General features: G+C 47.3%; 1 protein-coding gene across 7 annotated transcripts in view; it reads left to right on the top strand.

Annotated features, from left to right (window-relative positions):
* Positions 1-23781, top strand: part of FGFR3 (fibroblast growth factor receptor 3) — a 92733-nt gene that overhangs the window by 14228 nt on the left and 54724 nt on the right. For all 7 annotated transcript variants that reach the window (XM_043970753.1, XM_043970751.1, XM_043970750.1 and 4 more), the window contains exon 3: positions 22670-22930. In XM_043970753.1, the coding sequence (XP_043826688.1) occupies positions 22670-22930 (261 nt within the window). The remainder of the gene's footprint in view (positions 1-22669; positions 22931-23781) is intronic.

Here is a 23781-nt window from a genome sequence, read left to right as displayed (position 1 = left end):
ACTGAGCATTCTTCCCCCTCCCCCCAGGGCAATCGGGGTTAAGTGACTTGCCCAGGGTTATACAGCTAGTATCTGAGGTCAAATTTGAACTCAGGTCCTCCGAACTGCAGGAATCACAATTGGGAGGGAGAATCTTGTTTGAGGAAAAGCAAGGAGGCCGTTGTCACTTCATCAAAGTGGCTCAGAGGACAAGGAATAAGATGTTAGGAGGGGACTGGGTTATGGAGGATTATGAATTATATATTAACAACTCCAGGGCCAGTGCTCTGTCCACTGTGCTCCCTAGCTGCCCATCCCCCCCCAACTCTGAACATTTTCACTGGCTGTCTCCCATACTTGGGATACCCTTTCTTTTCAACTCTATCTCCTGGTCTCCCCAGCTGCCTTTAAGTCTTTTGGGGGGGGCAGTGGGGATTAAGTGACTTGCCTAGGGTCACACAGCTAGTAAGTGTCAAGTGTCTGAGGTCAGATTTGAACTCAGGTCCTCTTGAATCCAGGGCCCGTGCTCTATCCACTGCGCCACCTAGCTGCCCCCCTCCTTTAAGTCTTGATTGAAATCCCACCTTCTGCTAGAAGCCTTTCCCAACCCCCTTTAATTGCCTAGTTCCCATTTCTCCTGCTGCCATCTTGCTTGTACATAGTTATTTGTATGTTGTCTCCCCCATTAGATTGTGAGCTCCCTGTAAGCAAGGATTGGCTTTGTTTGTTTATTCTGTTTTGTTTTTGCCTTTCTTTGTGTCCCCATAGATTATCTCAGTGCCTGGTGCTTAGTAGACCCTTAATAAATGTTTGTTAACTGACTGTTGACTCACTGACACTGGGCTTAACATTTCCTAGCTTCATCTTCATGTCTGTAGCATGAAAGGGTTGGACACCACAGCTTCTGCTGTCCCTTCCAGTTCCTATGATAAAAAATACAGCGGAAGACTTAGACTCTGACAAAGACAAGAGGGACCTTCAAGGCCCACCCTCCTCATGTTATAAGTTAAAGAAGTTAAGCAACTTGGATGAGGTCACAGGGCAAATCAACAGCAGGGCTAGTTCTGGGAGCGCCCTCTCCTCCCCCCCACCCCCCAGAGTAATCAATTAACAAGTCTTTATTAGGTGCCTCCTGTGTATGTGCCAGGCTCTGTGCTCAGCTCTAGAAATACAAACATAGTGGATGGAATGCACAAGAAGCTTTGATTCGAATGGGGTCCTGGGTTTTTTCCTAGTGGACATTCCTCCTCTCTCCTGGATAACCTTTGGCTCCAAGGAGCTTAACCCCAGTTGCCACACTTTAAAAAAAAATTATATATATATATATATATATATATATATATATAGGCTCTATGTCCTAGACTTAATGAAGCCTCTGGCTAACCACAACCCATTTGGAGGCTTTCTGTTGAACATCCTCCCTAGGGCAGGACAGCCTAGGAGAAGAAGACCCCAGGGAGGACACCTGGACCCTCCTCTCACCTCTGATGCTCACCTGCTGGGTGACCGAACAAGTCTCTTCCTTCTTCTGGTCTTCAGTTCCCCCGGCTGTAACCTGACAGGGCTGGACTAAGGAGGTCTCTTTTTGTCTTGGGGTAAAAGAAAGGGGGTGGCAGTGGGGTGTTAGGCAGAGCTGCTCTGTGTGGAGAGCTGGATCCTGGCCTGGGGGCAGGAGGAACAGGTCCCAGGAGGCTTTGGGTAGTGAGCCACTGGGTGAGCTAGGCTGAGCCTGCCTCCGGCCAAGTCAGGGCCCTGAGGAGAGAGATGAGTAAAGCAGCAGAGCCTAGTTGACCCTGAGGATGATACTTAGCTTTTCTGGGACTCAGTTTCCTCTTCTGTAAAACGAGGTCCACAAACTATACATAAACATACATCCATATATATAATTTCCATATGGTTGTTCTATGCATTTTGCTTTATGCATTTGAAGACATTCTGAGAAGGGGTCTATTGGGGTCAGTGGCACAAAAAAAAATTGAAGAACTCCCAGATTAAGATGGTCTGGGAGGCCCCTTCCAGCTCTAAACGTGGAATGGGGCAGTACGGTAGATGAGAGTGTTAGACATGAATTCAAATCCAGCCTTAGCTCCTTACTTAGCTGAATGACCCTGAGGAAATCTACCTCAGTTTCCTCATCTGTAAAATGGGCACCTCCCTCCCAGGGTGGTTGTGAGGATCTTGTTCATAAGGTGCTCTGCAGACCTTAAGTCACTCTATACATACTAGTTATTACTATTGTTATGGTTATCATTAAAATTGCGTGGTCCTGTGAGAGCACCCTTATCCGAATGAGTGCAGAAAACAGTAAGGAAATAGCAGCTGCGGTCACTGTAGCTCCCCTATGAGGGCCTGGTTAGCACTTAACACCTACTTTCTTCTCAAACCAGCCCAGAGCAGAAGATGCAGTTGAGGCCCAGTGAGTTGAAGTGACTTGTTTAAAGTCATTCATCTAGCAAGGAATGGTCATTGCTCACATTTCAGTAACACCTTAGAGCTTACAGGGTGTTTCCCCAGCAATCAGCCCTCCCCTCTCTCCCACCTCCAGAGACTGAGGATAACAAGCCATGATTGTGCCTAAATAGCAGGGCCCAATTTGGAGCCCAGGCCTAACTGATGCCTACCCATCAGAAGGTACAGAGAGCACTAGATTTGGGGTCCCAGAGGCCCTGCCTCCTGCCCTAACTGCTCCTTCCTGGCCTGTGGGTGAGTTGGACTGAGGCCTCAGTTTCCTCCTGTAAAACGAGAGGGTTGGACTGGGTGACCTCGGAGGCCCCTTCCTGGGGGAAGCCTGTGATCCTGGGTTCTGAGGCCCTTTCTTCTACCCCTCACTGCTCAATGAGGCAGAACCCTCTCTCTCCTGAGCCTTCATTAGGAAAAGACCACAACAAAGGGTTTGTTTTGAGTGGGGCCAGCTTTAATTGTAGGTGTGGGTTCTCCTAATCTCCTGCTCCAGCCCCCGTTGGGGCTGGGCATTGGGGAAGGGCTGCAAGTCCTTTGGAAGGCAGTCCCATCATATCAGTGACTGGGGGCCCCTGGAGGCTCGGTCACAGCTGGAAACTAACACAATGCCTCAGAGAAAGTGGAGCTAATCCGCCCCAGGGGGGCTGCCTGGAGGAGGTGGGGCCCAGGGGAAATCCACCAATGCAGCCATAGCTCATCTGCTCAGGTCCAGCTCAATGGGGCTTTGGAGGCATGACCCGGCCACTGTCATTTAGTTAATCTGACAAACAAGACCCAGTTTTGTTCTTGGGAAGTGTGGTACCTCTGATGCCAGCCCAGGACTGGGCCCAGAACAGATCACAGTGTTCACAGGGATCAGCAACATTTCTCATTTAAAACACACACACACACACACACACACACACACACACACAGGGTCGAGGAATGCATGCTGGGAAAGAGCTGCTCAGTTTGGAATCAGTATCCCAGCTGGGCCTCTGCCTCACCTTGGGCAAGGCTCTTCCTTTCTCTGTTTCAGTTTCCATCTTTGTTAAATTAGGGGTTTGGATTAGAAGGCCTCTCTGGTTCCTCCCAGCTCTGACATTCTGTGTTCTAAGGGCCCTCCCAGTTCTGACATTGTGTTCTAAGGTCCCTTCCAGCTCTGAAATCCTGTGTTCTGAGGTCCCTCCCAGCTCTGACATCCAGTGTTCTAAGGGCCGTTCCAGCTCTGACATTCTGTGTTCTAAGGTTCCTCCCAGCCCTGACATTCTTCGATCCCATAATCTTGTGACCTCCCCTCTCCCTCTTCCCCCCGCTTGGCTCTGGCCCCACACACAGCCTGGTAGAGAACAGAAGCTCTTTCTGGACCAGGGAGAAAAGTCCAGGAGGAGAAAGTCACTGGGTTTCCCTTTCCCCCTTCCCCCCTCCCCCACCAGTTGATGAAGTGTAGCTATAGAAACCAGCTGTTCCCCACTCTGCTGACAGCTGGAGTTAGGAGAAAGCCGTCTTCCATGATGCCCGAGCTGGAGTCCAAGGCTGGAGAAAAAGTGTCTTTGTGTCCCAAGAGAGGACAGATGCCCTTTGTAGCTTGGGGCTTGGGAATTTCCTGAATCAAAATAAAAAGGCACTGCATAAAGGTGAACTTAAGGGTTGCAAGATCCTTTGCTTGTAGCAGCCCTGGGAGACAAGTACTAGACTTGCCATCCCCCTTTCTTAGAAATGAAGACTGGGGAGTGGGGTAACTTGCCCATGATCTCCCAGCTGGTGAGTGTCAAACATGGGTTTCAAACCTAGGTTTCTACCGTGCCCACTCTATAGAGGGAGGGGAGGGCAGTGAAGAGGTCACAGGCCTGGGAGTGGGCAGACTTAGTAACTACCATGGCCTTTTCTTTGGCTTTTCCATTGGATCCAGGAAACAATTTGGAAGCACTTGCTGTGTGCTGATCTGGGCAAACTTGATGGGGGGGCGGGGTGCCGAGGTTAGATAAGATGCTGCCACCTGGCTTGTTGTGGTCTGGGCATGGTGATAACCGGGACCTTAAAGTGGCCCCTCCTGGATCTGAAGAGATCACCCAGTCTAGCCATCTCATTTTACAACTAGGGAAACTGAGGCCCAAAGAGTGATTTGCCCAAGGTCACACAGGTAAATAAGGGTTTTGAATGAGTCTGTGAGGAGCCATTGGATGGAGCCGATAGATGTGCCCAGCACAATGTTTCTATAGCTAAAAACCCCCTCGCCTTCTCCCTTGACTCAGGAACCCTCAAAAACTTGCTAGCTGTCCTGAAGAATGCTTACCCCAACCAAAGAAGAAGAGGTCCCTGCCCCCTGTCTTGCATTCTCTGAGTGTTTTCAAGACACCAGTTTTCTCTCTTCTTTAAAGGCTGAACCTCTGTGGGTCATAGACTTCCAAGTTGGAAGGGGACCTTGAAGAGAGACCAACCCCCTTATTTTACAGAGGGAGAAACTGAGGCTTAAAACAAGGAAGGGACTTCCTCAGACTCTCATAGATAGTAAATAGCAATGCTGAAGAGTTGAAACCAGGTCCTCAGCTTTCAAAGGCACCAAGAAGTAGTTAACATTTTCTAACTCTGTCCCAGGGTCCATCTGATCAGCCTGGGGTTTAGGCTTTGAAGGGGAGCCTGCCACCTACTGATGGCTTAGTGCAGAGACTGGGGAGGGGGTGCCTTCATTAGATTTTTTTTTTCTCTTTTGTTACACACACACACACACACACACACACACACACACACACACACACACACACACACACACACCTTTGCCAAGAGATCTGGGTTCTATTCTCTAATCCTGACATTAACAAGTTACTTCCCCTCCCTGGGCCTCAATTTCTTCATGTAGATTTCACCATTAGAATGGAGATGCTGCCTCCTGATTTCAAATGACAATGAAACACAGAGTGACAGGACCCAAGTAAAAATTCCAGCTTTGCCACTTTCTACCTGTATGCTGGCTGAGCCTTAGTTTTCTCATCTGTCAAATAGGGATGATCACAATACTACCTATTATCAGAGAGTTGAAAGCACTTGGCAAATCTTCAAGTACTTCTAAAAATTACAGCCGGCAATTTTCTCTGCCCCATAAGTGGCCTCCATGCCTTAGCAGATGAATAAAATACCCATTGAGTGACTGATAGGCTCACAGGTGGGAAGAGCTCTTTGGTGAATGGTCCCTGGAGGAATAAGAAGCTCTTTGGGGCCTGTCCCCTTGGCTGGGCAGTCAGCTGACTGCCGTCCCAGACTGCTGAAGGTTGCAGGGGACAGCACCTCTCTGGGGATGGGGCCAGTGGGCATTTGGGTCAGAGAGGGCAGGGGAGTGGGCACTGCCTAGCCAGCCTTAGGCTTGGTGGTAATCACCTCTCCTGCCCCATACAGTCAGGCTGTAATGGGTTGTCCCAGGCACCAGCAGCCTTGTCAGCAGATTGAAAATCCTCCCTTGGATTTGGGAAACTGCTGACTTTTTCTGGCTTCAGATGAATTCCTAGAGCTTAGCACCAAGAGCTAAGGTCCCAAAGGGGAGAGCCAGAGCGGGCAGGGCAGGGACTTAGCTGGGCCCTCACGGTACCATGACTTGGCAAGCTGTAGTAAGGAGGCCTGCTGGAAAGAGCCCTCCTTTGGGAGCCTGGGAACTTGGGGTCCCTCTGCTGACTGTGTGATCTAGGGCGAGTAAGTGGCCCTCTCTGGGCCTCAGCTTCCATCTTTGTGAAATGAAGGGATTAAACTGGGTGGCTTTTTCAAAGGTTCGCTCAGCTCTGGCATTCTGTGGTTCTATAAAGTCTTGTCCTTTATGCCTCAGTTTCTTCTCTGAAATGGGAGTAAATAGGGTTTCCCAAGGAAGGATCAGAGTGTCAGCGAACACCTCAGCAATTCTATCCTGGTCCAATGGTGGGCAGAGAGAAGACTTATGATTCAGAGCTGACATTTGGTCTGATTGCCTGCCACCCTCTAAGCCTCAAAATCTAACATTTTTGTGTGTGTGTGTGTGAGGCAATTGGGGTTAAGTGACTTGCCCAGGGTCACACAGCTAGTAAGTGTCAAGTGTCTGAGGCTGGATTTGAACTCAGGTCCTCCTGACTCCAGGGCCGGTGCGCTATCCACTGCGCCACCTAGCTGCCCCAAATCTAGCATTTTTTAAAGCATTTGATGGATGCCCTGATAGCATGTCTGCTTTTTTTTTTTTTTTTAAGAACAAAGCTAGGAGGGCAGGCGGGTGGCATAGTGGATAAAGCACCAGCCCTGGATTCAGGAGGACCTGAGTTCAAATCCCACCTCAGACACTTGACACTTACTAGCTGTGTGACCTTGGGCAAGTCACTTAACCTTCATTGTTCCCCGCCCCCCCCCAAAAAAGGCTAACCACAAAGAGCAGAATGATCAAGGGTCCCCCAAGCCAAGATCCTGTTACATTCTACTACTTCATTAAGTGTGGCCTGTGATCTTAGGGACGAATCACTGAGCCACAGAGTATCAGAGCTGCAGGAAGCGTTTAAGACCGGCCAGTCCCATTTCCTAATTTCACACATGAGGAAACCTGGAAAAGTGAATAACAACAGCAGTAATAACTGAATCTGTTATGTTCATCTCATCCATAGATGAGGAAACAAGTGACTTGTCCAGGGTTACAGGCTATTGCAGCTGGAAATCCTCCGGTCCAGTCCCTACATTTTATAAAGACCCAGAGAAGTTGTTAAATTGTTGAAGGTTTCTCTCGAGTTCAGTGGTAGAACAAAGACTCAAGTCTTCTAACTCCCAAGCCCAGGGCTCTCTCGGTTCTACCACAAATTCCTTTCCCCTCTTCGGGCCTCAGTTATCTCATCTGTTAAATGGGAACAAAATAGCCCTCGTCCTGCTTCTCTACCTCGGCCCTTAGGAAGAAAATCCTCCGAGTGTTCCAGAAATGGGAGCAGGGATCAGTGTCACTTCATTAACCTGAGCTGGGGTTCCTGGGATCTAGAGGTGAATAGCACCTCAGGGGCCCTCCATCTAATCCAAACCCTTCATTTGACAGAAAGTTAACCGAGGCTTAGGGGAAAAGTTAAGTGACTTGGCCAGGATTGCACAGGTAGGAGGGGGGAGGGGGAGAGGGCAGCATGGTGTAGAGCATGATGGGGCCCTGCTCACCTGGACCCCGTTCGGGTCTGGGGTAACAGGTCCAGCCGCAGCAGAGAGTTCATTAGCCTTCTGGGGAGCAGTTTCCACTTAGAAACTAGGACGTTCGGAGTTGGAATGACAATTAACGTTCCCTGAATGTGGCCCCAGTTGGAGTCTAGGTTTTGAATAGAAAAGACCCTCCCCATTTGGGCCAGCCCTCCCTCCTCTCCCTCCCCCACTTCTCTCCTTCTTTGCCCAAAGTTTGGCTCAGAGCTGAGCACTTCCGTTTTTAATTAGGCCCGGGCCCCAATGTCCCCCCATTGTCCCAGGGGAAGAGAAGGGGGATGGGGTTTCTCCTTCTTGCTCCCCCCCCCCCCCCAGCCCAGGGTGTGTGTGGGGGGGGGGGCTCCCTTTCAGGACTTTCAGGATTAAATCCATTGTTCTGGGGGTATTTACAGCCAGCTGCCTGAATTAAGTGAAGATTAAGGGGAGGAATGGGGGGGGGGGGCAGAGCTGGAGCCAAGGAAGATCCAGGGGAGGATGGAGAGGAGTGAGAGAAGAGGGCCGAGGGCCGAGAAGCAACCTAGCAGAAGTTGTTTTTGCAATAGGGGACTTTCAGCAATATTTGTGAGGAATGCCGAACAAGGCAGAAGACAGACCTGTCCCAGCCTCCTTTTATGACCCTGTGCAAATACTTTCCCTTCTCTGGGCCTCAGTTTCTTATGTAAAATAAGGGGGTTGGGCTAAATTCACTTCAATTCAATCATTTGTTCCTGTTACACATTGGTTGATATTTTTAAAAATTGATGTCTTTTAAAATTACTTTCATTTTTGAATAGACCCCCCCCCAGCAAGCATTCCCTTTGTAACAAAGATTTTTTAAGGGGGGGGGGGGGAGACAGAGAAGAGCAGTTCTGCAAAACATAACCAAGGCATCCACCCCATCAGACAGAATAGACATCACCCAGTACCCATAGTTCCCCACCTCTGCAATGAAGGGAGGGAGATTTTTTTCACCCTCTCCTGGGCCATGCTTGATCATTAAAATTAGTGTTCAGTTTCAGACTACTAATGTTTTTGTTCACACAACTAGAGTCATTAACAACTATTGATTAAGAATCTACTAGGTGCTAGGTAATGGCTATACCAAAAAAAAAGAAAGAAAGAAATAGTCCCTGCCCTGTAGGAAACTTACATTCTCTTCTGAAATACAACCAGAAACACAAATTTAAAAATAGAAGAGAATTTGAGGCAGAAGATAACCCTGAAAAGGGCGGGGGGGGGGGGGGAGGGGGCTCCCCTAGAAAGACCAGGGTGTACTGCCTGAGCTACCCCTTGAAGAAAGGTAGGCGTTCCGACAGGTGCAGGAGAAGGAATGCATTCCAATAAAATGTGCAAAGGAATGTCGAAACCCAGAAATACCACCCCACCCCACTTTGTGTATGTCCTGGTCCCATAGCATTTATTAAGTGCCTGCTGTGTGCCTTCACGTGGGTGAAGGAGGCTCGTGGTATGGAGGAGGGGCAGTTTTCTGATCTCAGGCCTGTTTCCAGCTCTGAATTTATCTGGTCTAAAGTACTTCTCCGCTCATGCGTTCTCTGATTCCCAATTTAGTTAAATCCTTCGGCAAGTGTTGAAACACCTGCTGCTGAGCCCCCACCCCGGGCACTAGGTGCCTCTAGGGGCTGGGGAAAAGTAGGAGACCTCAAGCCAGCCCGCCTAATTGAATACATATACAAATGAATAAGAGAAAATTGTGCCCGTCTGCATTGGCTCTGGGAGCCCAGGGGACTGTGGGAGGGGGGTCAGGCAAGCCCCCGGTGGGTGGGTAGATAAGGAAGGCCTCCAGGCTAATAGGATCAGCTCCAAAAAGCCAGGCCAGCTATGCCAATCTCCTCCTTTGCAGAAGAGGAAAGTGAGAGCTGGGAAGTTTAAGTCACTTGGGTAATAAGTACCAAGGGAAGGATTTGAACCCAGGCCTGTGTGAGTCTGAGTCTACAGCCACAGTACCAAATTGACTTCTATGGGAAACCATTCTGAGATTCTCTGAAGACAGTTCACAGTAGGCCAGGGTCTGACTCAGGACCCATAGCTAGTTGCTGATTCATTCTTTGAATGAACTCTGATTTCAGCCATTTGGCTAATATTTCCTACCCAGCACAGGCCTCAGTCCTTCCCACTTTGTAATATGGTCCTGGTTAATTGCTGTGATCGCCACCCCAAATCATTCCCTGGTAGCCACTGTTTTATTAAATTTGGAGTCTGGTGGCGGTGCTTGTGTGAGTAAGAGTCCTGTCATTCAGCACCTTGCCTACCACTGCAAGCCCCCCTCTCTCAGGCTTTCTTCTCTGCTCTGTAAAATGAGGGGCTTGGACCAAATCAGGGGTTCCCACCCAGGAATACATGCGTCCAGAGGATATGAGCTTATTTATGGGGACTAGTTAGTAAATAACGATTTTCTTCTTTTGAAATGAATTAATCTTTTTTCATTTCCGTGCAAACTCTCAAATTTATTTCCTTTGAAGACTGAATCAATCTCTTCTATTTCTTAGGTGTGTATGGATGGTAGACTCTAGAATTTATTTTTCTTACTGACTAGAAGCATGCGGGAAAGTTTACTTAAAGTTAAGGGGAGTGAGACAGAAAAAGGGGCCTATAAGGCTCCTCCCAGCTCCAAGTTCTAGAATCTCTGACCTCAGGGAAAGAGAATGAGTTCTATTGTAGACATACGGAGTTCCTGGGACTCTCTCTAGCATCTACACCTCCGAAGCTTCTCAGGTACATGCTGCCTAATCCATGAAGCTCCAATTGAATGGAGCTAACATTGGATTGTCCTGAATCTGCTTCTGCTCTGGGTGGACATTCATATACATAGGTTCTCTGGGCTGTGGCTGGGTTTATTTTTATGGTTACGCTTATTTGTTACAAAGAAAGGTGCTTTTGGGGGGGGAAGGGGAGAGGGAGGGGGAGTGCAGCAGTGAGGGGATGGGGGGATGGGGGGTGATGCTTTAAAAAAGAAAAGTGTCAGTGAATCATTAAAAAAAAATACACGGAGAAGCTGAAAGTTCACATGGGGACAGTGACAAGTGTGGTGATGTTGGAATGACCACATTGGATCTCAGACATTACTAAACAGAGTACCCAAACCAAGACACCCGCAGATGGAGATCCGTGTCTTCCTAGGCAGTCTTCTTTTTCTGTTCATTGTGTAGAGAAAGGTTTGTGTTAGCTGGTTCTTGTCAAGTTCATAATTTTTTTTTAAATTAGAAAGAAAAACGAGCCCCTAAAATTAAGAAAATCTGCTACTGGGAGGCCGGGACTAAGCAAAACACTGAGTGATCAGCAGGCACTTTGCAACCACTGCCCTGAACTGTTGGATCATGGGGTATATCACCGCTCGTGGGGAGAATGGGGGGGCTGAAATTGCTCAGCTGGAGAGCATTCCCCCAGCTCAGCCCCTCTCGGCAGCGCCTGACATACTAAATGACACTGCTGGACAGTGTCTTCAGCAACGCCCCCTCCCCGCCTCTGTTTTACTCTGGCAAGGGCTTGCCCCCTTTAAGGGGGACCCCCAGGAGCAAGGCAGGGAGGGAATCCTGTTTTCTCCTTGGCTGATGCAACCCAAAGCTAATTGCCAGGAGGAAGTGCGCTGAAGGGCATGCTGCAGGGAGGGAGGAATGGAGAGTTAATGTTGCTTCTTCAGTATGAGGCAAATCTCCCCAGTCCTCCCTGCAGGCCTGAAGCCTGAGGGTCATTGGGGGCTGGCAGCTGATAGGTCACATCTGCTATCCCGTCCTGGGAGTCATTGGTCAATGACATTGGCCACCCAGAGCAATAAAATAAATACTCAGTCCCCAAGGAAGGAAAAAATGATGAATCTTCTTTTTACACAAAAAGGATAATAAATGGGACCCAAGTCTTAGAGGCCAATACAAGATACTTGAGAGGCTCATAAGTCAGTGGGTAAACATTTATTAAGTACTTACTATGGGCCAAACACTGGCGATTCAAAGAATGTCGAAAGACTGCTCCTGCCCTAAGCAAGCTCACAGTCTGAAAGATTCAATGTGTCCTTTATTTTAATTTTTTTTAGAGTTTAAATATAGAATTTTTCCCCAATTGCACATAAAAACAATTTTAAACATTCATTTAAAAAAATGGGGGGGGGCAGGACAATAAGGGTTAAGTGACTTGCCCAGGGTCACACAGCTGGTAAGTGTCAAATGTGTGAGGGCAGGTTTAAACTCAGGTCCTCTTGAATCCAGGGCCAGTGCTTTATCCATTGTGCCACCTAGCTGCCTCCTAAAAAATTTTTTTGAGTTCCAAATTCTCTCCCTCCCATCCCTCTTCCCTGAGGCATTAGATATAGATTATACATGTGCAGTCATGAGAAATATATTTCCGTATTAGCCATGTTGCAAAAGAAAACCCAGACCAAAAGAAGAAAAATAAAGTAAAAACAAGTATGTTTCAATCTGCATTCAGAGTCCACCGGTTCTTTCTCTGGAAGTGGATAGCCTTTTTCATTGTGTGTCTTACGGAATTGTCTTGGATGCTGAGAAGAGCTAAGTTATTCATAGTTGATCATCATACAATATTGCTCTTGTTGTTCTGGTTCTGCTCACTTCACTTTGCATCAGTCCATGTAAGTCCTTCCAGGTATTTCTGAAAGAAAGCATCCTGCTCAAGATTTCTCATGGCACAATAGTATTCCATTACATTCATATACCAAAACTTGTTCAGCCATTCCCCAGTTGATGGTCATCCCCTCAATTTCCAATTTTTTGTCACCACAAAAAGAGCTGCTATAAATATTTTTGAACATGTAGGTCCTTTTCCTTAAAAAAAAAAAAATCTCTTTGGGATACAGACCTAGTAGTGGTATTGCTGGATCAAAGAGTACACACAGTTTTGTAGCCCTTGGGCATAGTTCCAAATTGTTCTCCAGAATGGTTGAATGGGTTCACAACTCCACCAACAGTGCTTTAGTATCCCAATTTTCCCACATCTCCTCCAACATTTATCATTTTCCTTTTTTGTCATATTAGCCAATCTGATAGGTGTGAAGTGGTGCCTAAGAGTAGTTGTAATTTCTCTCATCAATAGTGATGTAGAGCATTTTTTCATATGATTTCTTCATCTGAAAACTTCCTGTTTGTATCCTTTGACCATTTAACAATTGGGGAATAACTTGTATTCCTATAAATTTTACTCAGTTCTCTATATATTTGAGATATGAGGCTCCTTCTTTGACCATGACTTTCAAGTAGTCTAATAATTCCTAAATTATCTCCCCTAACTCTTTTCCAGGTCAGTTGTTTTTCCAACAAAGAAATTCACATTTTCTTCTATTTTTTTTCATTCTTTTGATTTTCTTTTTATTGTTTCTTGATGTTTTGTGGAGTCATTAGCTTTCACTTGCCCAATTCTAATTTTTAAGGAATTATTTTCTTCAGTGAGCTTTTGTACCTCCTTTTGTATTTAGCCAATTCTGCTTTTAAAGTTGTTCAGAACAGTTTGAAAGAGGTCAGATGAGTCCCTGCCTTTATTCTGCCATCTTGGCTCCTCTATCCCCACCCCACCCCCAGGCATGGGTCCTTCTTCTTAAAAAGATGGGGAAATGGGGCAGCTAGGTGGCACAGTGGATAGAGCACTGGCCCTGGATTCAGGAGGACCTGAGTTCAAATCCACCCTCAGACACTTGACACAAACTAGCTGTGTGACCTTGGGCAAGTCACTTAACCCTGATTGGCCCATAAAAAAAAAGATGGTGATATAGTGGGAAAATGGGTACAGGGTTGATGGGGTTCTTGGGAATTCCTCTTTAAAGAATTACACCCTCTTGCACACAAAACGTAGTTAGAACAAGGTGATAGTTTATTTAGGAGCAAGGGAAGGGAAGGGGGGGGGAAACCATGAAAGAAATCCTTAGACTTTTCATGGGGAGATTTGGCATAAAGCACATGGCTCAGAGGTACCAAATCTCCTCAAACAGGAGACTGGAAGGTACTTTTATAGAGGCCTGATGGGGGTGGACCATCTGCCTGTGGAAAGTTCCTTTAATGAAGGTGGACCATCCCCCACTGGTGGTAGCTGGGGGAATTGGGTGAGGAGTGGAGGACCATCCCCCACTAGTAGTGACTAGAGGAATTGGGTGAGGGGTGGCTACGGATCCCTCTTCAGGACACAAAGGACGCAGCCACACCCAAACTTATCTCCCCAGGGTAAGGGAGACCAGAATGAAGGGTAGGAATCCCAAGCTAGCTCAGTCCGATTTGGTTCCTCTAGGCGTTATCTGTCCTCTGGTTTAGTTTCTCAAGGAGAAGATTCCTCGGTGTGCCCCAGAGAAATTCTGGGGTGCTCTGCACCCCATGACAATGGGGAGGAATCTAGATCAAATTGCTTGCCTTCTCAAGGAGGGGGTAGGAAAAGGAGGAAGGGAGAGAATTTGGAACTCAAAATTTAAAAAAAACAAAACCTAATGCTAAAAAATGTATTTACATGGAATTGAGAAAAAAACTAAAATTAAATATTAAAAAATAAAAGAGGTGAGGCTCCAGAGCCCCCATGTCATGCCCAAAACCTTGCCTGAGCTTTCTTTCAGTTAGTTCAGTTAGAATTTAAGGCAAGAAAACACTGAGCCTTGCACCAAGATAGAGAAAAATGAGTAAATAAAACTGAGGGAACTTAAAAATATCCCACACTCATCAGTTTGGTTATTACAGTGTCTGGTGCTTAGCAGATACATAATAATAGTCTGCATTTGATATTGTATTGATGCTCAAAGCAGCCCAGCAAAGGCGATGAGACACAACTATTATTATCCTCAATTTCAGTGATTTGCTCAAGGTCATAGGAGCTGGAGGTGTGGTCTGATGGAAAGAGCGATTGATTGGGAGTTAGAGGACCTGAGTGCTAATCTTGATCCTGATGAACTTTTTTTTTGGCGGGGAGAGCCTCTGACCTTAGTAACATCCCTTGCCCTCTCTGGGGTTCACTTTCCTCATTTATAAAGTTTTAAATCCTCTGGTTTCACTCGGAAGTATAGTGTTCCTGTTGGACGTTGTTCAGTCATATCCAACTCCTCATGACCCCATTTGGGGTTTTCTTGGCAAAGATACTGCAGTAATTTGCCATTTCCTTCTGCAACTCATTTGACATATGAGGAAACTGAGGCAAACAGGGTGAAGTGACTTGCCCAAGGTCACATAGCTAGTTTGTTGTCTGAGATGGGAACTCATGAAGTCTTCCTGATTCCAAGACCAATGCTCTATGCACTATGTGCCACCTAGCTGTCCTATTGGACTGAATTGAATTAAAGTGGGTTGAAGGATTTTGCCACTGGACTTTGTCCCCCCCCCCCCCCAGGAATGAAAGAACCGAAGCCTAGTTTCCTGGGAATCAGCCCATTGGGATGACCCGGGAGTCAGGCCCTTAGGTATAAGAGGTGGACAGAGCCCTGGGCCTTGGTGTCCAGTGAGGCCTGCCTGAGTTCGGATCCTACTTCCAAAATACACAACGTCTCCTCTGGGAGCATCCAAACAACCCTTGCTCTACCACTTAACAGGTTTGTCTAGAGTGAAGAGAACAGTTTGTAGACGTTGATAACCCAGAGGAATACATGTCAACAATAGTATCACCAGCTATGTGACTTTGGGCCAGTCATATCTACTTTCTGAGCCTCAGTTTCCTTACCTGTAAAAATGGATGAAGAGGGGCAGCTAGATGGCGCAGTAGTTAAAGCACCGGCCCTGAATTCAGGAGTACCTGAGTTCAAATCCGACCTCAGACACTTGACACTTACTAGCTGTGTGACCCTGGGCAAGTCACTTAACCCCCATTGCCTGCAAAAAAAAAAAAATGGATGAAGAGCCCCACTTTACCTCCCTCTCCAAGGCAACCCATGGAACAAGTGACATTCTTCTGGCTAGGGGGGCACCTGAGCAGACTCCTCTGAGCTCGGAGGGGTCTCTGGGCCCTCTGGTTCAAGCCAGAAACACCCTCGAGGTGACATTATAGACTCCTCTCCCTGGAGACCTCCAGAGGTGAATGGGGAGCAAACAAACCCCTTTAGGACATTTTTGATTGTATATAATAAGCTTTTCCGTTTAAAACTTTCTGTGAAAATTCTGTGAGCACCAAGCAACAGTGTGTACCAGTAATTCAAACTTCATTCATTTACTCATCCCCCCAGTCATTCATCAATCAGCCATCAGGAAGCATTCCCCTTGCCCTGGGCCCTGAGCCTGGCTTTGCTAGTAAAGGTTGATGCCCCGTAGATAATGATATCTATCCCTCCCCTGTCTCAACCTAGACCTGGCATGGGCTAGGACTAGAGCCTGCCCACAAAGGAGGAGACTAGTATCACCTGAGCCCCTGATCTAAGCCTTGTCTTTCCTCTCTGTAAAACGAGGGGCCCTTAGGGCCCTTCTGGCTCTCAAATGATTCTGTGATTTGATCTCACTTTGATTTGAGGTTCTAGTTTGATAACTTTCAACACCCTGGAGAAAGGGGTGGGGCACAAGGGGGAATGAGTAACAGATTAGTTTGGGGACTGGTTATCCCGACATGCTTATGTTACTGAATCCCCTTACTGGGCAGAATTCGGGCCCTCCTCTGGGTCAGATACCTCTCATATGATGAGGAGGTTCCCAAGGCCCGGAAATGAAAGTTCCCTGCCCAAGTTGACCCAACAAGTCAGGGCTTCTTTCCAGAACCCCCCTTTACAAAGAAGGGAAAGCAGCATTGAAAGGACATTGAACTGGCTGCAAGGGAAATCACTATAGATAGGTGAGTGATAAGGACAGTAATAGGCAATAATGAAAGTGGCTCTAACCACTGGGCTGCCTGGCACATAATGGGTATTTAACAAAATTGTGTCTGTGAGGTAGACTGAGTTCTCTGGTCCTTGCATACCTACTGACATGTCAGAAATTCAGTCCTGAGGGTATAGGTGGAAGCTGGAGAATTCTTTAAAAAGAAACAAAAAACAGAACCTGTTTCCACAATGGTTGTTTTGCTGCCCCCCTTGAGAGCCCTTTTACATATGTATACTGGGGGCCACCCCCCCCCTGCCCTGGGAAAGGGCCTGCTGGGGGAACAGTCTTGTCCTTTTTGTCTTCTTGGGACCCGATGTTTTGGAAGAGGGCCCCTTGTTAAACCCATCCGCAGCCAAGAATTCAGCCAGGGGCCAGTGGATTCCCTGATGGGCCTTTGACAAAAGGGGCAGGTTGGACTCCAGGAAGGGGGAGGAGGATGACCTGGGTGAACCTGACTCTCCCTCCTCGGCTGTTTTGAGATACCATTCATTAGGGATTTCTAGAATAAGCATTATAATAAGAAGTCACATGTACTAATAGCTCTGGGAGGCTTCCAAAGGTTTCCTCCCCATTCTCTGAGGTAGAGATGAATGAATGAGCATCTGTTCCGTACCTACTGGATGCTAAGCACTGTGATAAATGTTGGGGTGCCTACAAATACAAAAACAAAAAGGGGGGCCCTCAAGGAGCTCGGTCCAGTAGGAGAAACTATACACTTAGGAGAGTGGTAGGACAAGTATTTGTACCCCCTTCTAACTAGTAGGGAAACTGAGGCTCATACAAGTTCAGTGTTGCATAGCTAGGGCTCCAGAATCCAAGTCTAGTGGGTTTGTTGGTTTGTTTTTTGTCTCCCCCGCCCACCACCCTGCACCACAATATCACCTACCAGAGACTTTAAAATAACTTCTACTCCAATTCCCTTCATATTGTGATGGAGAAAGGATGGAATTTGGAGCCTGGAAATTGGGTTCTTAGTCCCAGCTTGACTGCTTTGCCTACCTTATATAACTGTGGGTGTATCACTTAACTCCTGGGCCTCAGTTTCCTGCTGTAAAAATAAGAGCAGATGATAACTCTGAATCCTAAGATCTCCTTATGTAGTAACCAGTGATACTGGCCTAGGAAGTCAGGAAGGCCTGGGTTTAAATCCTACCTCTGAATCTTAATTGATTGTGAGACTCTCTTGAGTCTCAGTTTCCCTTATCTGTAAAATTGCAGGTCTTTCCCATCCCTTCCAGCTCTGAATAAATCTAGGATCCCTTGACTTGTCTATAGATCTAGAGGTTGTTTTTTTTCGGGTTTTTTTGTTTTGTTTGTTTTGTTTTTTAGTGAGGCAATTGGGGTTAAGTGACTTGCCCAGGTTCACACAGCTAGTAAGTGTTAAGTGTCTGAGGCTGTTTTTTTCGTTTTGAAGCAATCAGGGTTAAGTGATTTGCCCAGGGTCACACAGTTAGTAAGTGTCTGAGCCTGGATTTGAACTGAGGTCCTTCTGACTCCAATGCTGGTGCTCTGTGCGCCATTTAGCCACCCCCTTAGCTGTTATTAATGAGGTTTGGGGGGTTTTCCCCCCTGGGGACCCCCTTTGGCAGGCAATCTGATAAAATCTAAGTCTTTCTTAGCGTCATCTTTTTAAATGTATAAAATAAAATACATTGGATTACAAAGGAAACCAGTTCCCTGAAAAACCTAGAAAGACTCATATGAACTGATGTATAGTGAAGTGAGCAGAATTGGGAGGACATTGTACATAGTGACAGCAGTATTGTTCAATGAGCAATTGTGAATGACTTAACTACTCTCAGCCATACAATGATCCAAGACAATCCCAAGGAACTAATGATGAAACATACTATCCACCTCCATAGAAAGAACTGATAAAAAGAGCACTTGTGGATTGTACATATATAACCTATATCAGATTGGTTGCTGTCTTCTGGAGGGGGGGAGGAAAGGGAGGGAGGGAGGGAGAAAAATTTGGAACTCTAAATCTTATGAAAATGAATGTTGAAAACTACCCTTACATGTAACTGGAAAAAATAAAATAAATGTTTGTTGCAAAAAAAAAAGAGAGAGAGATAGTTGTCAGAACAATAACAACTTCAAAGACCCCCCAGGTCGACAAGGCTGAAGGTTTACAAGAGCAGTTTCTTCAGAACAGTGCTGTCAACTAGACAGTACAAGTACCCTCAGCCCCTTCTTTCGGTTGAGAAGGGAGGTCACTTGATCGTGTCCTTGGGCTGGGATCAGAACCCCGTCCTAGGCTGGATGGTGTTGATCAGCTCTATCCTACTGGTCCAGCTGTTTAGCGTGGCATCGGCTAGGAGGTCCAAAGCAGCCTGGGCACTTGGCAGGAGGTGAGGCGGGAGCTGGGGGCGGGCTTTGAAGTCCTCTCTCTCAGCCTCCTGCCCCCGGGACTCTCCCCCACCCCCTTCCCTTTCACTTACTCTCAGGAGCCTATAAAACTATCATTATCCTCAATTAAGAGTAGAGGGCCCACAGGGAACTGCCTCTGTACAAAACCACAGACCATGAAACCTGCCTCAAGTTCTAAAGGTGTTTTATAGCAGGTTACTTCTCTGTGTCTCCCCAGCCCCCCCCCTTTAATTAAGAATACCTCAGTGACTCAGAAAAGCCCCATGGCTCCCACCTTCAACTTAGAACAGCTTCTTACAGTAGGGAAAGGAGGGAAAAAAAGGTTCTGAGTCAGAACAGAGGCTTCCCAGGGAGCCCTCGAGGGCCCTGAAACCCACCCCTCCTGCTTGAGTGGCGAGCACAGCCCCATGGGGAGGCCGAGAAAATACTTTCTCCTTAGGAGTGAAATTCCCACAGAGATACCTGGAAGGAGATCTAAGCCCGCACATCGCCCTGTAGGACTAGTGTCTTCTCCTGGGGCTGCTGCCAACGCCTGGGGTGTTGGCTCTCTCCACACCCCACACCCAGAGTGCTGTGGCTGCCTGGGAATTGGGAGACCTGGATTTAGTTCTGCTGTGCCCACCACCCCCACCCCTTCAGTTCTAACATTCTCTATTCTGTCTGTTCTAAGGGTCCTTGGTCTAGAATGCCTCCCAGGCCTGACATTCTGTGTTCTAAGGCCTCTTGCAGCCCCAGACTTTCCAGCAGCTTTGTTCCAATGGGCCCTGTCCTCTGTGTTCTTTTTTTTTTTTTTGGCGGGGCAATGGGGGTTAAGTGACTTGCCCAGGGTCACACATCTAGTAAGTGTCAAGTGTCTGAGGCCGGATTCGAACTCAGGTACTCCTGAATCCAGGGCCGGTGCTTTATCCACTGCGCCACCTAGCCGCCCCTGTCCTCTGTGTTCTAAGCACCACCACCCCCATGCCATTCTGCCTCTGACATTCTTAGGTTTATCCTTTAGTTGTTCAATTGTCCACAGTGTAACCTTGGGTCAGTCACTTCCCTTCCTCTAAAGTTCAGTTTCTGGCGAAGGATCAGGAACCTTCTCCAGGGTTTGAATACCCATTTCTGTAGCACCCACTGCCTGACGGGCTCCCGGTGCTAAGAAGTCTTAGCTCAAATATATCTGTCTCCTAGAATGTCAGAGCAGGACATTCGCAGAGGCTAGATTCCGTTCAGTCAACATGTGATTGATAATTCTCTGCCCCAGGCACCCGTGTGTGTCAGTAATTGAACACAAACTGTGAAAGCTAGAAGGGCCCCTTCATGATCTTACAGAGGGGGAAAATGAGGCCCAAGAGGCCTTGGAGGAGTTGGCGAGGGTCCCACCAGAGGCTCGTGGAAGCTTCGAGGGACCCTGGAGACGATCTTATCTCCTGGCAAACAAGTCCATCCCAGGACTCCCCTCCCTGTTGCCTGGGTGCAGCTACAGACCTGTCCCAACCAGTCCGGTCCTACACATTCTTTGCTTTGTTTTCACCCCCAGAAATATAGTATTTTTAGCAACTGCTAAGAATCTTACCTTTTACTTTCCCCCTCAAGGCAATTCCAAATGGATCAGGAGGCCCCAGAGCTCTAAGACCAGAGGTGGGCCGGCCTCCAAGTGGTGACCTTTCCCCTAGGGGCTCCACCCCACCCTTCGGCCTCTCCAGGAAGTGGGTCTGTCATCTCCTAGGGATCAGAGGAGGCTCCCCACATTTGGGGGTTTTGTGATTCCATGGTGACAGTATAGAGAACCTTGGGTTTGAAACTTCACTAACTTCCATACCTTGCCCTTTCCTGGCCTCATTTTCTCCAGGTGTAAAGTGAGGGAATTGAACTCTATGTTTTCCAAGGTTGTTTCCAGCTCAAGACCCCATGACCTCTCCATGGGACCATGGGACGGCAGAGCCTGAACCAGGGCGTTTGGCCTCTGACTCTAGCGCTTGCGTTATTGGAGGGCTGGCGGTCAGCTGGTTTGTCTTGGCTTGTCCTTGTTCTGTGGTCTTTTTAGCCCCAACCCCCTTTGTTAGGTTCTTTCCCATCCATGAGAACCCAGTGCCTCTGCTTAAGGCCCACACCCCTACACACGAATTCAGGTTTCCACAAAGGTTTGTGAAATGCCTGCAGGATCCCCAGCTTTGTGCTGGGCACAAGGGGAAGAAGGAGGGGGTCAGAATTTGGTTAATCTGACCCCCATGAGGGCAGGGATGCTACAGGCTTAACAGGGAGATAAGCAGGGGCCTGCTGGTAAATGTTTAGCCACTGGTTGTGGGGAGGGGGAGGGGGGAATGGATACACAGTTTTTAAAGTTTAATCTGTATCATTTAGATTTTCTCCATCACTGATAAGTCTAGATAATCAACAAAATAATTCCTAGACCCCTAATTTATAGCCTCTTATAAACACTTTCTGAGGTGTGAATGTTCACATTGAAAGTTTAAGAATTGGATCTTTGGGAGTGAATCTGAGGCAGCTCCAGCATACCTCTGCAGAAGCATATGTTAGAGCACCTACTGTATGCTTGGCACTTGGGATGAAACAGCAAAAGGGAGATGGTCCCTGTTCTCTGGGAGCTTACTTTTAACCAGAAGAGATAGGTTATATGCAAATCAAGTCCACTGTAATTATGAAAAACCAAGAAAGAACATCTTTGTTTTGTCTAAGGAACTGTCTCCTGATTGTGTTCATTTCTGTATGTCCACTGGCATTTGGTGTGGAACTGTTTTCCAAAGTCCACAGAAGACAGCCCTGAATATTGTTTGGCAAAAGGGGCGGGTAGAATTAGACTACAAGGCTTGTTGGGGATTAAATGAGTAATAATATCTGGGGAGGTCAGTAGACAGAGAAGGAAGAGGGAGGAGGAAAACTGAATTTTCAGTTCTGAGATTTGGCTTCCCTCGTTAACATCCCTAGCTGCTTTCTCCAAAATTTCAGAGTTAGGAAGAACCTTATAGGGGCAGCTAGGTGGTGCAGTGGATAAAGCACCGGCCCTGGATTCAGGAGGACCTGAGTTCAAATTCGGCCTCAGATACTTAATACTTACTAGCTGTGTGACCCTGGGAAAGTCATTTAATCCCAATTGCCTCACAAAAAAAAAGAAGAAGAAGAAGAAGGAACCTTATAGATCATCTGGGCCAACCTCCCCTTTTACAGATAAGGAAACTGAGGTGCAGAGAGATGAAGTGGTTTGCCCGATTTGATACATATGTAGTCATTTTTTTTTCAGTTGATAGAAATGCATTTTTCTCTATTTCCTCTATTGGAAAACAGAAAAAAAATATATCCTAATCGATATGAGTAATCAAACAAAACAGTTTCCTGCATTGTCCATGTCCCAAAAACATGTCTGATTTCTGTATCCTGAGTCCATTGCTCCCATCAGGAGGTGGGTCTCATCTACTCATGGTGGCCGGTTATTGCTTTGACCAGAGTTGTTGTTTGTGTACTCATTATTCTCCTGGTTCTGTTCACTTTACTCTGCATCAGTTTTATATAAATATTCCCAGGCTTCTCTAGGATGTCTTCCTTTCATCATTTTTTTGTTTTTTGTTTTTTCCCTTCATCATTTAACAAGCTCTTATTCAGCCCCTGCTTTATGCTACTTACTGAGGGTACAACAAAATCAGTGGACAAGCATTTTTCAGGTACCACATTAAGCACTGAGGCAACAAAGACCAAATGAAGCAGGCCCAGTCTGTCAGGAAACAACACACCTCTGCATTTATATGCAGATACAAAAGAGATTTAGGATCATAAAGGTGGGAGGCACCAGCCACTGAAGGAAGGACGTCCCCATTCAGAGAAGGCTCCCTTTCACAGAAGAGGAAGCATATGAACTGGGATGAGGAAGGTTTATGTTCTGTGAATGATGGACGCTCATTTTGCCTTTGTCCTCCGAATGGCCACCTCACTTTGTCCTTCCTCTGCAGAGCAACTGAGGAGTGAGCCCAGAACTCAGGAGGAGTTGATCTTCTCAAGTGGGGAGAGCATCGAGCTCGGATGTGAGGCTCAGGACACGTCCATGCTGTCCTGGTTCAAGGATGGTGTGGCGATCTTCCCCACCAACAGGACCCACATCGGGCCCGACCTGCTGAAGATCATCAACGTCTCATATGACGACTCTGGGCTCTACACCTGCCGGCAGAAGCATTCCAGTGAGGTTCTCTGCAACTTTACCATCCGGGTGACCGGTGAGTGAGCTAACCCCAGCTCCCGTCAGGGCTCTGTGTCTTGTCTAAGAGTGGGCCTGGCCCCCAGCCCCTCTAGGGCTGCAGGGAAAGGAGGAGGTTCTGGTTATCCTGTCTTTAGAGAAGACTGAAACTGAGCTCATTGACTGGCTTTATGGCCATGAGTAAGCCAGTGTCAGAGCTGGGAGGGGCCTCAGAGGGCACCCAGAACACAGTGGTAGCCGTGTAACTTCCCCTCCTCTACCCCTTCATCCTTGTGATAGGACCCCTGAGGCCTTCCTGCCTACTTTAGGACCACCCTGACTTTCTGTTCAGCCCAAAGATGCCTCTTCCACTTGCCCATACCCCTGGTTCCATTCTTCTTTCCTGAAGAAGCATAGTGAGGGTGGTGATAAGCATTTATGACCCACCTACTTGCGCCAGCCATTGTGCCTAAGCCCGTTACAATTATCATCTCAGCTGATCATCACAACAACCCCGAGAGAGGTAGGTACCATTATTATTCCCATTTACAGTTGAGGAAACTGAGGCCAAAGGTTAGGTGACTTGACCAGGGTCACATGGCTCCGAAGTACCTGAGGCAGGATTCTAACTGGGGGCTTCCTGATTCCAAGCCCAGTACTCTATCCACAGGTGCCCCAGGTTGTACATGGTCCAGTCTGGACTTGAATCCAAAGTGGGCCTTGGACTCCAGATCCGTGGCCCCAATCCCCTGTACTGCTTCATTTTCTTTTTTGTTTTGTTTTGTTTTTGTTTTTGTTTTTTAAATGAGGCAGTTGGGGTTAAGTGACTTGCCCAGGGTCACACAGCTAGTAAATGTCAAGTATCTGAGGCCGGATTTGAACTCAGGTACT

This window comes from Dromiciops gliroides, chromosome 6 (assembly GCF_019393635.1).
Source record: "Dromiciops gliroides isolate mDroGli1 chromosome 6, mDroGli1.pri, whole genome shotgun sequence".
Classification (NCBI taxonomy): Eukaryota; Metazoa; Chordata; class Mammalia; order Microbiotheria; family Microbiotheriidae; genus Dromiciops; species Dromiciops gliroides.
This window is presented reverse-complemented; position numbering and strand designations above follow the sequence as displayed.